Genomic DNA, 15993 nt, shown 5'->3' with positions numbered 1-15993 from the left:
AGCCTGCTAGGTTTTCTGGACAGCTGTGAAATTGAGATATTTATAGCAATGTATGTAGGAATTCAACCTTTTACAAAACAATGAACAACCCTTTTTCCAGGATAAGCTAAAGTAGCCACCATATAGATAAATAAGAGTCGCATAAATCTTTTTACCTAAATCTCCTCAACAAACAAGCATATTTCTCAAAATGTCAGACTCTTATTGTGAATTCTGTTTTTAATGTAATCTGTATAATTAGGCTTAAGCCTCCATCGCACAGGCCTGAGACCCACACTAGGAACCTTTGGTAGCTCGGGAAAAATGTGCATTTCCCAACCTGCTGGTTAGTCGCTGGATTTTACTGGCTGTTGTTGGGTCAAATAGTTGCAAGAGGTGAACGCTTTCAAAGACGCAACTTTTACTTTGATTGACCACAGAAATTTCCTAGCGATCAAAGCAATCACAGTTTTTCTGTTTGTTTGTTTTTTATTTGTTCTTTGACACCAATTTTACCCAGTGACTCCTGAAACCTACTGAAACCACTCGCCAACCTGTTGGTCAAACACATTCTTCCCCAGTGATTGGTGGTTAGCGCTGACCAGTCGCTTGGCCTGCATGACTGGGGCTTTAGCAGTCAATTTCATAGTGACTAATACAAATTTTGTCCCTAGCTGCTGTATTTGTCAGGTAGTTGCCAACTGGTCTCCAGGTCAGTGTGACTGGGGCCTCTGATTTATACATGGAGCCTTACTTCACTGCTGTGACATCAGTGTCCCTGTCGTCTTTAAACTATTAAAGTCAGATTTGCTGTGGACCAGCACCAGACCAGAACATGCGGATTAAATTGTGACTTTACTTGCTCACAATAAGGGTCTTTCAATTTGGATGCAACCGCCTGGCAGAGGGTTTTCGGCATTCTACTACAAAACAGTTTTTCCCATCCGGCGTCATCCACTGCAGCCTCGTACTGATGGAAAACAAGAACATGGCTTGTTATGAGGAAGCCAATAAAGAAGTCTCAGAGAAGCAGAAAGAGCAAATGAAAGGGGAAAAACAACACATTTATTCCACTGGTCTAAATGCGGCCCTGCAGTTTGAACACAGCATACAGACAGAATTTGGCAGACAGACAGGAAGTGATGAGAGGGGTGTATTCAAAATGAGGTGAAAGTCAGAGCTCTACAGAGATGCTTGTTGTCTGTAAGCGTGGTGATGAGGTTTAAATTTGAGCAGTGTGACAACAAGGGGCTTGAACAGAAGCATCCCGCATCAATACAGGGAGGGGAGGCTCTCTGTATTTTTAGCTTTTCTGGAAAGTTTTACTTAGTTACTCTGTCTCAGAGGAACTGGGAAAAAAGTTGCAAAACAGTTCAGGAAAAAAAAATCTCAGACTTTTATTCACCTGTGCTGAGCACTCTGTGATGTTTTTCAGCTCTTAGCTTTCCCTCCACATCTGGCTGATGTGTGTGTGTGTGCTAAACTTGAAGAGGTGAGAAAGAAAGGAGAAGGGGAGGGGGCTTACGAGGTGAGTGCACCAAATTGAAAACAATATTTAGACTGTCTTCATTTTCAGCTGTTTGACAGGGAAACGCAGGTACAGACACAGCGGACCTTTTGTTTTCCAAACTTTAAACACCAGCCACGGCGCTGACACGTCACAACATGTGCAAACTCTCACGGGCCCAAGCTAGGGAGAAGAAGAGTAACAACAAAGTGAATGTGCTGGACACTTTTAAACTGTATGAATAATGTTGTGACAGATGTGTGCCTGTGGATCCTCCTCCCAACTGGAGCATCTTGGAGGTGCTATAGCTCTCATAGACAGAAAGTGTTGTCTAGATATGTAGGCCATACATCGGAAACGCATATCAGAACGTCCCGGTGACAAGGATCGCTCTGCAGTTCTATTTCCCGCAGTGCTCTTAAATCCTCTCAAGAATGTCAGATATCATCATCATAATATTTCTGCATGGCATGACAGAGCTCAGAACAATGCAGTGAGCAAGCAGAGCAGCAAATTACGACTATCTTAACAAAAAAGGCATCCGCTGCTCGTTCATTCTACACATCTAAGCTGCTGCTAAATGTCACTTCCCTGTCACCCAACTGTGATTAATTATCTGAGCAGGAAAGACTGCCTGCTGTGGTTTTGATGGAGAAAACGCATGCAGCTTCCAAAACGCACAAAGCTCCAGCAAGAGTTCAGAGTGTGTCACTTTGTCTGCGTTTGCCCCCAGGCTCAGTCTTCGGCTCTGTCACCGAGCAAACCGCTGCTTTTTAATTAAGGGAACAGTGCCCTGCTCGTTTACAGAGACTGCCACTCCTTCATTCATGAGAGAAACTCCTCACGTTGTTGTGGACAGCCTCGAGCTTAAATGCTACTGACTGAGTCAACTGAAAAGCTGACAAACTGTTGCATAAGTTAATAAGCAATTAATCTCTCAGCATTTTCTCACAGTGAATGTGTTTTAATGTTTTTCTGGGTTTGAGTAAATCTACAGCTTTGGGGCCTTTTTGTTTTTAAAGAAAGGGTATAGCGCCCTCGTGTGGTTTTCTTAGACATTGCAATGCCAGTAAAATGTCAAATGAACTTTTAAAATCTGTGAAACTATAAAAATTAGACTTTTTGGTTTCATTATAACACAGAAAATTTGCAAATATTAAAAAAAAAAAAAAAAATCAGCTCCAGACGTTTTTAGCCTTTGTGCTGCGAGTTAAGATGACCTCTTGTCCTTTTCAAATATTGTTTGAAATAATGTGCAAGTTTAGTGCAAATATGACTTTTATTTAACCTTTGCCTTAGTTTTACATATCTTCTTTTAGTGGGAAGCATATTTTAATGTACTTTTTTCGTATAGTATTTGCCAACACTCTGCAACTAAAAGTAACTTGGTAGAGAAGAGCTTCTAAAAACAAGTCCAGATTCTTGTGTTAAATTATCCTCAGTGATAATTATTTAATATATTTCATGTAAATAATTAATTTTCATTTTAGAGCTAGTGGGGATTATAATTGAATCCTGCTCTTGTGATTGCTTCCCATCTGTGTCTGATCAACAGCTCTGGGGAGGGCACCTTGAAGACCCGTGGGTATCATCTGTCACTGAGGTGGACGCTTGCTCCGATAATCATGCTGATGTAATTGTATTCACATGCGTTAGGAAGCTAAGAGTCCCAGAGAGCTCGAAACTTGAAACTGAGACTATTCGTATCATTGTTTTTGTTTGAGTGAATGACGTGCAAACTGGCCATGCTGCATAATACTAAAGGAATCCCTAATACTTTGCGTCGGCCTTCTTATTAAATAACTTGAACTAGTAATGACTGAATGTCGGGCTAATAGTACTGATAACTATTGGAGGCTGAAGACAGACATGCAATTTCAAGACCATGGACCACTGTGCCGTCTTTCATGAGAAAGTGTGGGCTAAATTAAAAGCACTCAAAGCTGATGAGTGAGTGATGGATGGAAGTTTTCAAATAAAAAAACGTGGCTAAGAAATATGACAGAGTGATAATATAAGCCCACAGGCAGCAGTGTTTAAGGTTGAAGAAGCCCCTGTAGAGTCATTAAGAACACTTATGAATCTGCTGTGCTGACATTTCAGTGTCAGGACACACGGAGGTGGTTTTCATAAAGGCTCTCATGTCCTATTAGTCACAGATAGCTTCTTCTATACTGGCACAGACTGAAGGTAGTCGATGCAGCTTTAAACTTTAGCCCACTGTCTTTTTACTGTAGTTGTGATTATTTCACAGGGCTGACAGACCCAATCAGTTCCTCATGATATCATGTGCGTATGCATCCATCTGTAGTGCTACCGTGGCCTCGTGTTTATGAAGTCTCTAAATACCAGGTGCTATTTTAACCCCATAATATGCTCACGACTTCCATCCGCACTTCTATTTCAAGCCGCTATCCAAAGAGAAGCAAATGTTCCGAGCGCACATTTCCTCCTTATTCCTTTGCATTAATTTGCAATGCAAAAGGGAAAAAAACACACAATTTTATACCTTGTTGGTAATATTTTAAGCTTGTATGTATTTTTATTTTTGTTATTTAATCCCATGCCAAGCCTTAAACCTCTGCTACTCCAACATGCAATTTATTTCTATTTTTTTAGCTTTTGAAAGGGGGCAAATCAATAAATATCATAACTTACACACATCAAAAACTATTTGATTTTCCTAACCGTTACCTGAAGGTTCAGATTGAGAAAACTTTTGTTCATTTAAGTAAAATGCAACTATGTGGGACTCCTGGTCATAGCTTATTTACACACATTATCTCTTTTTAGGCTGTAAAAGGTAAAACAGAGGTGCTTGTCTGCATCTCCATTAATGTGCAGCAAACCCAGCTACCAAACAGCATACACAGTGAGGGAGCTCCCTGCTACATAAATGGAAAAAGCTTGTGAAAATCAAATAATTTCCCCACCTGACACCACCTCCTACACCCACTTCACTGAATATGAGTCAATCCGCACATACATTAGGTCAAATTAAACAGACAGAGATGAGCATGCTTTCTGTGTTTCAGACTCCATGTTCTGATATGATGATTTAATCGTCATTCGGACGCGTAGTGCCCACACAGCATCTAATGCTCCAGAAATCTAGGAGCAATGTGAGCAACTTTATCGGTACGTGCATTATAAGTGTAATGGATTTTATTGATATTTTTGTGGCAAAATGATGTTGCCTGTAGAACTAAGGGTTTGATTTTTGCATATGAAGCTGTCAACTATCCCTCACTGTACATCTCCCATTAGCTTGTCTTGTCAGAGCCTGTGGGATGTTTTTCAGTGCACTTTTTTTCCTCTTAAGAATTTGTTTCGATGACATTTTGAAAAAGGTCACAAACTGAACTCATTCCTCTTGCTCTTGTGCTTGTCTATCAGCGTGTTGGTGTGCATGTATCTACTGTATCTTCCCAGTGTGCACATGAATTCAATAACCTGGTGTCTGTTCCACACCAGCATATGGCCTTGGAGCTTCTGTGGGTCACATCTCTCGTTGTTGTTGCTCTCTTTACATCTTGAATTTATGCTCGCGATCACACCGAGACAGAAGGCCACCTTCAGACACACATCGTGGATCAATGCTCAGCTTTAAGTGGGTGTGTCTGATGATGATTTAATATTATTAAAAAAGTAATAGCCACTAGATTGGTTTGTTTTGTGTGTGTGTGTGTGTGTGTGTGTGTGTGTGTGTGTGTGTGTGTGTGTGTGTGTGTGTGTGTGTGTGTAAAAAACAAACGTGGCAATAGTCACGATGGCAGTTTCTTCCCATAACCTTTTTGTATTGACCTATTCATGGCATCTGTAAACTAAATGCTCCTTAATGTTCTAGATCCACAATTCAATTACGGAGTAGTTCCCTCTAATGTAACATCCAACATCAAGAATGGTGTTTTCCAAAACCCCACAGTGCCTCATTAGTGACATTTTTCCCCAGGAAGGACTTCGGGGGAGGATGTTTGTTTTTCAGACGGTGTTTAGAACTGAGCGCTGAGGCACAAAGTCTGAAAAGATGAAGCATCTGATATGAGGGTTATTGAAATAACAGACCAAATACATCGTATTAACACTGGGATGCTTTGTTTTTTCTTTTTATACAGTTATCCCAGTAGTTATCTGTTAGATCAGTCCGTCGTTTTGGCCTAATCTAAAATATCCAACACAAGCTGAAATGATTGCTATGAAATGCTATACAAAGTAAACTATAAAAAGCTACTGAAATTGGTGCTTGTTGTATTTTCTGCTCTGAACAATTTAAGTAAGTTTGATGGTGTTTTTAACTTTTCATTTTCAAGGAAACAGCTTTCTATACAGTTATGAGTAAGCATTTCTGTATGCAACACTTTTACATTTTTCTTCACAGTCACTTTATCACTTAGCCAAAATGTGTAATTTAAGGCTCAGTTGTTATAGACGACTAACCTGTCCAGATTGTGCCCTGCCTCTTTTTGACCACTTGAGGGCAGCAGAAATAAGTTGTGACAATGTTGACATTGGTCAGTAGGCCTAATCACCTCATAAATTATAGTTTATGCTTGCCTATTTAAATATCAAGAAGTAATAGTAATACAGCCACATTACCATTAATTTTGGGATCTGTCTGCCCAAAATATAAATATAAATCTGATATTATCTGGCCTTTTTTTTTGTTTTGTTTTGTTTTTACGATTTATTTAGCAGCTAAATGCTACCCTGTGTTCACCAGCTGTTTGAGTGCTTTAACCTGAAACAGCTGTCTGCTTTGGCAGAAACCAATGTTATGAGAGCACTGAGTGTGCCAAAGCAATAAGACTGCAGGCTGGACAACCATATAGTGCTAACTGGAAGTCATTAACTGAACGGCATTCCTAAACACAGGTCATTGCTCTGGTTTTGTCACTTCATCACTGCAATATTCAAATTCTTATTAAAATTTGATAATATATCATTAAAATATAGATAAATTAAATCAAATATACATTTAAAATATTGATAATAAAAGAATTAAGTGTATGAATTATTAACAAAATAACAGCATTGATATTTTTTGACATGCGTTTGTTAGCATACTGACGTTAGCATTTAGCTCAAGGTTCACTAGCACCATGACAAAGTCAAGCATTATCTTAAATTTTGCGTTAGAAGAGAACAAAGTTGTTATGGCAGTGGCCAGTAGAATAAATGCACATTTGTCCAAATCATTCATCTTTAACCAGAAGTGGGCGTCCAACTAAAATCTGTCTTCACTATCCTTCTTCTAGCTGTGGAAATGGCTAACTGAAGGCTGGCAATAGTAGGTAAAGTCTTGCTGCCAGTGAGAAAGTGTGTTTAGAGGAGGGGATCTAATTTATCCTATGTTTTTGGCTACTACTATATTATGTATGTATGTGGCACCATCGCATTAGCTCAAATCACGTTTTTAGTTCAAAAGATTTTCAACACCGTCTGTAAACTTCCTCTGCAGTTTGCTGAAATAGCTAGAAAACGCATTACTACCAGTGAAAAAAATGTTTGGATAACGTTGGCTTGCTGTGATTTAAAAGACTCTTCGGTGTCAGCCATGTTTAGGATCACTTCCCCTGTATGGGTGAATGGTGGTAGTATAGCATTATGAAGTCTGAAGGGTTTGTTCAAACCGATTACAGCTCCCTTTCCCTGAAAGCATCTGACAGGGTGCTGGAAAAGAAACTCTGACTGACTGGCAAATTGATTTGAAGAGTAGAAATTTTTGCTGGCTCTCAAAGCACAAGGATAATCTTTTTTTCCTCCTCAAAGGTAGCTGTAAGGGTAGCAGGAATTGCTCTTGATTTCATGTGGCTTTGTAGAAAAATGTCACTAAGTTCCCCAAGGTGTCCCACACTCACAGGAGTTTGGGCTGTCGGAGCTGGAGCCCAAGCTGCTTAATCATCCATAGAATGAAAAAAGTGCTTGCCTGCTATTATTTGGTTTATTAAAGAGAAAAACTGAGCTACATGTCTCTTTGACAAGGATTAAGGAGGTATCTGAAATTTGTGAAATATATTCCTGTGCTAACAATGCAGATCCACTTTGCAGTGACATCTTTCTTAAGTGTGCCGTGGATGGATTTATTCAGAGCAGAGACAGAAGACTGCTATGTGACCTGTCTTCTTGTGCTAGCAAACAATGCTAAAAAAAAATAGCCAGAGCCAAAACTGCATCTGGCAACTGTAAAACCAGAGCATGTGCACTATTCTGGTTTTTTACCCCAAATGAAGGATACAGGAGTCATACGCCTGCCAAAAAAAGTAAATGATTGAGTTTTTTGTTGTTGTTGTCATTTTGTGCTGCAGTTTCACATAAATGACAGAGAGCTGCTTCTGTGACTCTTAGTGGACTGTGAAACACAAGAAGCTGCACATTTTGAAAGGAACTCAAACTACCAGCTGAAATGTGCGACTCATCCTCCTCCACATGACAGCGCACATCTGTCTGTCAACTATAATTCAGAGAGCAGAGAATCTCACACGCACACACGCACACACACATTGCACTCTTAGAGACTTGTTACTTTCACTAATGTTTTTCATTGTAATTGGAAAAAAAGGGTATAAATTGTGTTGCAACCATTAAATTGGGAACTGTTCACAGCCTACAGACTGTCATTTTAACAATTATTGCAAACCAAACTGTGCAGATAAAACAAATCTGGGTATGACATAAAGTGTGATGTACCTAGACAGAGCGATGATGCCCATTCCTGATTGGTAGGCTTTTCTGTTTATTTCTATGCGCTTCTTCTTTGGCGTAATCTTGATTATAGCTCAAGGAAATTTTATACAAACGAGGCTTTGCAGACACAACTTTATTTTTTTTTTTCGGTGTGGAATCCAAAACATTACATTTTGAATATTTTATCTCCAGCTATTGTGTGGGTTTATTCTGTTTTTTTGTTGTTGTTTTTTTCTTATCAGTCTACATTGATTTTCTCTCTGTTTTACCTCCCGTCCACACTGAGACGGCGCTTTCCCCAAGGAAAAACGCAGCCTTTTGGAAACGCTCTCGAAAACGCATACATTTCAAAACAGAGCTGTCCCATCGCAGTGTGGACACTCGAAAACGCAGACTTTCTAAAACGATGACGCATTTTAGTCATGTGATGCAGTCATGTGCCCAATTAAACAAAGATAGCGGAGGGCATTATACAGCAGTTGTTTTGACTGCTCTCAATTTTGACAGCCCTAAAAAAGATTAATATTAGTTTGTACACGCTCCAGATAGCTTTTCTTCAAATTCTTTAATTCTCACTCGCTTTTGCGTATGCGCGGAACTGCAGCGTCAGCGTTTTCTGCCATTTTAGTGTGGACACGCAACTCTTTGAAAACAACTGAAAGCGCCGTTTTCAAATCTATCCGGGCTAGTGTGGACGTAGTCTAACTAACTTCATTAGCTACCGGTAGTTGCAGGGGTTTAGGAGCTAATCTCTAGGCCTGTGTGACTGAGGCTTAACAAAATCCAACCAACAACAGCCATTTGAGCCTCTCACTGTAGAAATAAGAGCCTGATGTTTTGCCACACTTACTTCATTTTGGTCATCTTTGGTTTGGAAGAGTCTGTCATACACATTGTTTCCTTTGTTACGCTAGAGTATGCTAACTGACTGAGGATTGAAACTAATATCTAAGGAGCATAAAAATGATTTGATTCAACAAATTTAAGTTAAATGATTGTTAGGAGGGATTGTAATATCAACAGCAAACCACTGCACATTGAATTTGATGGTTTGACAGTTAACAAAATACTTTTTTTTTTCCCGCGCAGGAAGGCAACTTCCTACGCAAAACGCAACATAAATATAGTTTTTGGTTTTATATGTTAGCAGCAGTTTGATTAGTGGCTTCAGCCCACTTGCATTTCTCTATAACAACACAATGTGTAGTTTGTGTGTTTTAGTGGTGGAACTAAAACCCATGAGAATCCACATAATAGCTCAGACTGTACCCTGTGTTGACTAGGGCCATTTTTCATGAAGTCATGATTGATCAGCTGGTAAATGGGAAAAGGCATTTGCAAAAACAGCCCTAGAGGATAAAATACTGGATGAATGGATATGAAATGTCGCCTGCTACATTTTCATACTTTACAAAAGAGGCGTTTCACTTAATGATGTCCTCCATTAGCTGTCATTCAGTCAAAAGATGATAAATCACAAGCTTATGCAAGCAAACTACTTTGCATTCGATCTGTGAAGGACAATAAGTGGTACATGCGTTGTTTAGCATAAAGCTAAACACGCCATAATTGTAATGTTACATCTGGATCGAACAGACTTGACAAAAAGCAGGAAAAGGGAGGCCGGCATTTCCAGACAATATGCTGCATGCCTTTTGTATGTAGTAGATGTTTGAGATGTCCTCCTCACTCTCATTTAGGCTCCAGGATTCCAGACTTCCTCCTTTCTTGTATCCATGCATCACAACATCCCCGTTTGTGAGAATCCATGCCTCTCGATCCTCTCGAGAAAATGCAAAAAACAGTTTAAGCCAGAGAGAGAAGCAGGACAGGAAGCACAGATGCTTACATAACAGCCTTATTCTGGGAGGGGGGCTTGGTATTTGAAACTTGCATACCAATGTCCATTATCAGACTCCCACTCCAATGTCTTTCCACAACCCCTGCCCCCCACCGTGTATCTGATAGGCCAGGTTTCAGTGAGTACACATTTGGGCCTCCACTGAAGTAAGTTTCAGCTGGACTGTTATACTGTGTTTGTCTGTCGGGGCCAGTTCATATGAATGTCCAGACCAATGGTATGTAAACTGATTTTTCCTCTGGGTAAATATTTAGATCTCTTCCCACGTCTTTTTTTTTTTTCATGTTTTCCTGTGTTTGACTCCCAACAGGTAGTGTTGGTGTTAAATGTTAAATACCTTTTCTGCCAGCTTCTCTCCCACTTAAAGGAAGCAAGTAATGTGTAGTTCACCTACAAGTCTGGCTTGGACTGAAAAAGATAAGAGGGTTATTAAAGACCTTCCGTTCAGAGGGAGAAACCCCAGTGTCTCTGGGTTTCTTGGCCACCAGTAGCAACAGCCTTGCCGACCCTGTACAGCAGTATTTATAGAGCACTGTGGATGACTCATTCGGCTGAGTGCCCATTCTTCGTTCACCAGATTTACAGGTCCCACTCCAGGGAGGGACGCCTGATTTATGATGCAACCCACCTCCCTCCACCACTAGCTCCCACCCCACCCCACTCACTTCCTTCAGGGGCTCTTCAGAGAAGAGCAGACACACCATCTTGCCTCCGGTTTGCCGTTTCACTCATCGCTTTCTGTCCTGCAGTCGTTTCGCGTGTGTCTCAAAAATGTGCTTCCTCCGCTCTTTCAGCTCCTTTGACAGAAGTATACTGTATATTGAGAAAAAGGCTTCCTGAGAGGTATGCAGACACGCTAGCCTTGGCCTGACCTCGCCTAACTGCCACTGATCGATGTGTCACATTGACCTGCGTTTGACTTAGCAAAATGAAGTTGTAGAAGACTTATATGACGTGGAGGATAAGCAAAGAAAGGTGGGGGAGAATATGAAGTGCAGCGGACTGTGTTTCAGCAGAAAAATAGGGTGATAGAGCTGCTAGTGGTGCACAACAAGAACAGATGAAGAAGTGGCACGTGGGGGTCAGCAGTAAGCAGCAAGAGCGTGGCTTTCGCTATCTCAGCCTTCACCTGAGAGGGGGCACGTCTTCATCTGCATCCCATGGATCTAAACTATAACCCAGGTGTGTCTTTTTGCATACCAATAATGAAAACCAATATGTCTGTATTTGATTTAGACAGTGTCATTATGAGATGCTTTTTGGACTTAATTCAAAGTGAAGGATCTGACGTCAGGCACAAAGCTGCTTGTAGTTCAGTTGCAAATTTCTGTTTTTCTGGGATATAAATATATATATATATATATATATATATATATATATATATATATATATATATATATATATATATATATATATATAAGCAGAATGTGAGCAGATGGGTGTTTTATAAGTTCCACTTTATGGTTTACAGTTTTTGCAGCTGCGATTGATTTTGAGAAGAAAGAAGTTATTAATTTTCCTTCCATTGGTATCATTTTTGTAAATATGCTTTGTGATCATTGAACTATTTCTGACAAAATAATTAATAACATATATAGTAAACTAGGCATTAATATTTCATACAGAATGTGTTTGACCAGATGGAAACCTGTAAATATTCATGGCTAATGGTACACTAACTGTTAGGGATGTCATACAAACAATACTTCCAACACCATTTGATACCAGAATTCTTAAAACACATCAGTACTGGGGGGGCACTTAGGTACCATTGGCGGTATATGTACCAAGGCTGCAATTCTTTCAAAACTGATGGGGGCAGCATACGCCTACAGATGCTGTTTGTGTAATATATGTGCAGCGTTAGCTGCAACCTGACTTGTCAGGCAGTAAGACTTGAGGTTATCCCAAATTACCTTTTTCTTTGAGACAGTTGGTATAGCCTGTGGTGTTTCATAGGCTAAAATGTTTGCAGTAGCTAACATTATATGAACGCTGAAGCTAACATAAAGTAATATACGTTAGCTTTAGCTAACTAAAACATTATACCTTGTGTCCTTTTGACAAAATATTATGTTTTAAATAATTTAAAAGAAGCTTTTAATAATGGAGGTTGTGACTAAGTACATGAAATAACCTTTTTTTTTTCTTTTTTTGAGAATTATGTGCTTCTACTGGTGGTTTTACCAGCTACTCATTGTATTGTGTCGTCCCTGCTATAGGAGGACTACAACTGATAGCTCAAAACAAGTAACTGTGGCATATTTTTACAAAGTACAGCTAATTTCCGTGATTTTACTTAGTTTTCTCTAAGCCCTAGCCTTGTTTCCCTGTCTTTCTCTAGTTGAACCAAACAGCTCAACCTGTCCTCACACGATTTCAGTTAACTTGCCACCCATTTCTGATTGCTGCTCACATCAGGTGAGAATCTACAGTCTGATGCTCGTGGTTTTTGATGTCAGGGTTTGATGCCATTTTTCTTTTTCATTGAATTAGAAATATTTTAGGAGTCAAAACTAGCTTGTTTGGTCTTATTACATAGACTTTGAGCCACAAAAAAAAACCTTGTTTGGGTTGATTTCACAATTAGAAATAACTTTGATCATCCAGAATATTTGAGTTCAGTTAATTTTTAAACTATTATTTCATCTTTGTCTATGCTAGATCTTTGTAAGGCATTATTAGTGTGGGGGTTTCTTTCTTTGTTTTGTTTTTTATTTTTTACACCTACAGGAGCTGCTCAATCATGGATAACAGGCTGTGAAGCTTTAGTGCAGTTTATACTGATGTTAATGCCAGAGTAGGTTCGGAGGTCTGCAGTTATTAAGTCAGCATTTGGCAACCCTACTAGTGATGTGTCGGTCGTGAACGAATTGGCTCTTAGAGCCGGGTCTTTGACATGAAAGACGCGATCCGGCTCCTTATCGAAAGCTGTGGGGGGTTTTTTTCCCCCCTTTCTCTCACCCTCTCTCTCACACTTTTTTTCCGCTTCACTCTGCATGCGAGCCTTGTGCTTTGCACTGGGAAGAGGGAGGAGGGGTGGTAGTTACACTTGCAGTTGCACAGGAGGAGAGAGAGAAAGAGAGCCAGGGACAACAACATCACATTAGAAAGGTATAGTACTCATCCACAACTATTTTCAGTTGCGGATGATAAAGGATTCAGAAAGTTTATTCATGCAGGCCCATATGACAGAGAATGTGCATGTTCTTTTTGTTTTCATATTTTAATTTATATTTAATTGTGTTGTGGTTTGCAGAGTTTTGTGTTGTTTCACTTAAAATTTGTTTAAAAGGAAAAAGCTGAAAATTTAAATAGTTAAAAGTTGAACTGTGACCAGTTGGTTTTTGTATTATATGATTTATTTATTACATTTTATGTGGAGTGAATAAATAAAAGTATATTTACGGTGGCCCCTACAGACAAAGCACGTGCAAACTCCAAAACACGTAAAAACTCCAAAACATGTACAAAACACAACAGAAGTGCTCCAGGATGCTAGGGCACAGTGTTGAGCTTTTGTTACCTAGTGGCTACACAAGTTAGCAAGTACCAACGACCGGATTTGGTGTGTGGTAGTAACAGGTAAATGAACTTTTTTTTTTTAATTATTTGAATATATATGAGTGCTTGTCTATAAATACACAAATAATACACACATGCTTTCAATTGTGTTATTTAAGTGATCTAGGTAGCTCTGTTTTGGAAGTTCAGTTAACTCTAGGAATATGTTTTGGAGTTTGTACGTGCTTTGTCTCTAGGGGCCACCACATATATTTATATATAAACATATATAAATAAAACCACCTTTTTTTTTACATTAGTAGTTCATTTTGTGCATAATTTTATATTCTAGGTAATAATAAATTAATTAAAGCAACAAAACAATCTGAAGAGCCGGTTCGGAGCCGAAAGAGCCGGCTCTTTTTAGTGAGCCGAGCCGAAAGAGCCGGTTCTCTAAAAAGAGCCGGAAATCCCATCACTAAACCCTACTCTCTATCTTTACCATGTCATTTCAAAATTACAATTTAAAGTCTTTCAAAGGAATAACATCCATAAATCATACGCAATATATGTAAGTGTGACTCAATTTGGTTGCACTATGCATATATGTAGCTTTAAAATAAATCTTGCCAGAGGAAGAAAAATCATGCTTGGTGGAGAACATTCTCCTAGCCGGTTCAAATTTCACTTTGCTTGGCTGCTTGGGGGAGATAACAGAACAGAGTCCTGAACTCACAGCTCCCCGCCTGCTTGTAAATCCATCCTAGTTAAGACATTCTCATGTGAAAATCCAAGGCAACAAATGAGGAGAGAAACTAGACAAAAGAAATACTGTATTGTACATAATGTTTGGCTACACATGAGAAAAAGCTGAATGATGGCAGTGAGGAGAGCAAAGGTGGGAACAGTGAATTAAAGCAGTCTGGGAAGTTGTAATGAGTATTTCAATAAAAGTGATGTGTTAGAAGCCAAGAGTGCAAACTGACTCTCCTGACTTTAGCTGAGACATCCTGAAACCTGTCACATTTAAACCAAAAAGGTGAAAAGTGTTGAATGAAACCAACATGTCTCTTTGATTACTTAACTGGTGGGGAGGTGGCAAGTAATGATGCTAGACCAACTAATAATATCAGCTTTGTAGAGTCTGCATATTCTCCACAGGCGTGTGTGGGTTCTCTCCAGCTACGCTGGCTTCCTTCCACAGTACAAAGACGTCCGTGTTTTTAAATTAACTGGGGATTCTAAATTGGCGCGGAGTGTGGATAGCTGTCCATCTGCAACATTGCAACATATTGGCAACCTATCACTGCAGTCATAGCCTCTCACCTTATGATAAGTCTTTGCTGTACTAGTGGAAAAACCTCAGCAGAAGGTCAACACTGAGAGTCTTCATCATCATCTGCATTTCTTTGTCTCTCCAATGCATCACTTTCTAGCAGACAGTGCAGTGTTTTAGCCAACTTTGTCAGGGGGGAAAAAAATAGTGCTAGCAATGCTGCAGTGATCAATATGTAGACTCACTTGTTCGTCCATCTTACTGAAGCTCACACTAAGCACTGAATGTCCAGATTGCAGATATTTTCATACCTGAGTGTTTTATGGTGCACAAAGGGGTTTTCGAGAAAGATGACAATCAGTGTATTTGAGGAGGTCTTTGTGCAGCATGGGTAAGGGTTGCAGAGATCTCCACAAGCAATTTCAGCAACATCTTAAAAAATGAATACAAAGCCATCCTTCAGATGTGTGAATATAGAACTAAAACTCAATAAACTGGTAAAAAATCTCCTCAAAATTGTGAAACTTTGACCTTAGAACCAGTATATTCACCCAGTCACCTGACCCTATTAAGCAGATTATTATAGAAGTGCACAGTGTAACTTGGAAACACATTTCCTAATAGTTATCCATATTCATGTTTCTTGTTTTATAGCCATAGCCACCAAGTAGAAAATGCATTGGTGGGAATCTCACGTCCAGCATGATAAATGATGACTGCCAGTCAGATTTATCTCTATCAAAATAACGTTGCCCCGACAAGCTCCTCAATCTCTCTACATCGCTACAGCAATCTAGGAAATGAAAATACTGATTTATACTTCTCATGGAAGCGTCCAAAACGACTTCATTTTACAAGGTGAATGAAATTAAAGGAAAAGATAATTTGTGTTTTCAGAATTTCTATTCTTCACAAGAGCTGAGCTAGGGAAAAGCTTGCATGCATATATATTTTTAAGTCTATGGGTTCTCGTGGGGAAAATAGATTCAACCGTCTATTCTGCCTCCATTATTCAAAATATACCAGAAGTCACGTCTCCACAGCCCTGTGTGAAAGGTTCAAAGGGCTTCCCAAAGGCCAGGCTGACTCAGACTACTTATTTTGACTGCAGGGACTGCAGGTGTGCATCTACCCTGAGGCCCTCATCAGTGCTGAAAGCTGATATTAGAAGGTATTACTGAG

At 39.5% G+C, this 15993-nt stretch overlaps 1 protein-coding gene across 3 annotated transcripts in view; it reads left to right on the top strand.

The window, feature by feature from the left end:
* Positions 1-15993, top strand: part of arhgap24 (Rho GTPase activating protein 24) — an 84093-nt gene that overhangs the window by 36955 nt on the left and 31145 nt on the right. Inside the window, exon 1 of one of the 3 annotated variants that reach the window (XM_082541540.1) lies at positions 10731-11213. The exons of 1 other annotated variant lie outside the window; for it this stretch is intronic. In XM_082541540.1, coding sequence (XP_082397666.1) covers positions 11192-11213 — 22 coding nt within the window. In that variant the 5' untranslated portion in view covers positions 10731-11191. Of the gene's footprint in view, positions 1-10730; positions 11214-13116; positions 13146-15993 lie in introns of those variants that run through there. One more of the 3 variants, XM_082541538.1, reaches the window with a different exon arrangement.

The sequence above is a fragment of the Aulonocara stuartgranti genome (genome assembly GCF_965226115.1).
Source record: "Aulonocara stuartgranti genome assembly, chromosome: 7".
Taxonomy (NCBI): domain Eukaryota; kingdom Metazoa; phylum Chordata; class Actinopteri; order Cichliformes; family Cichlidae; genus Aulonocara; species Aulonocara stuartgranti.
Note: the sequence above shows the minus strand (reverse complement) of the source record. Positions and strands in the feature narration are given on the sequence as shown.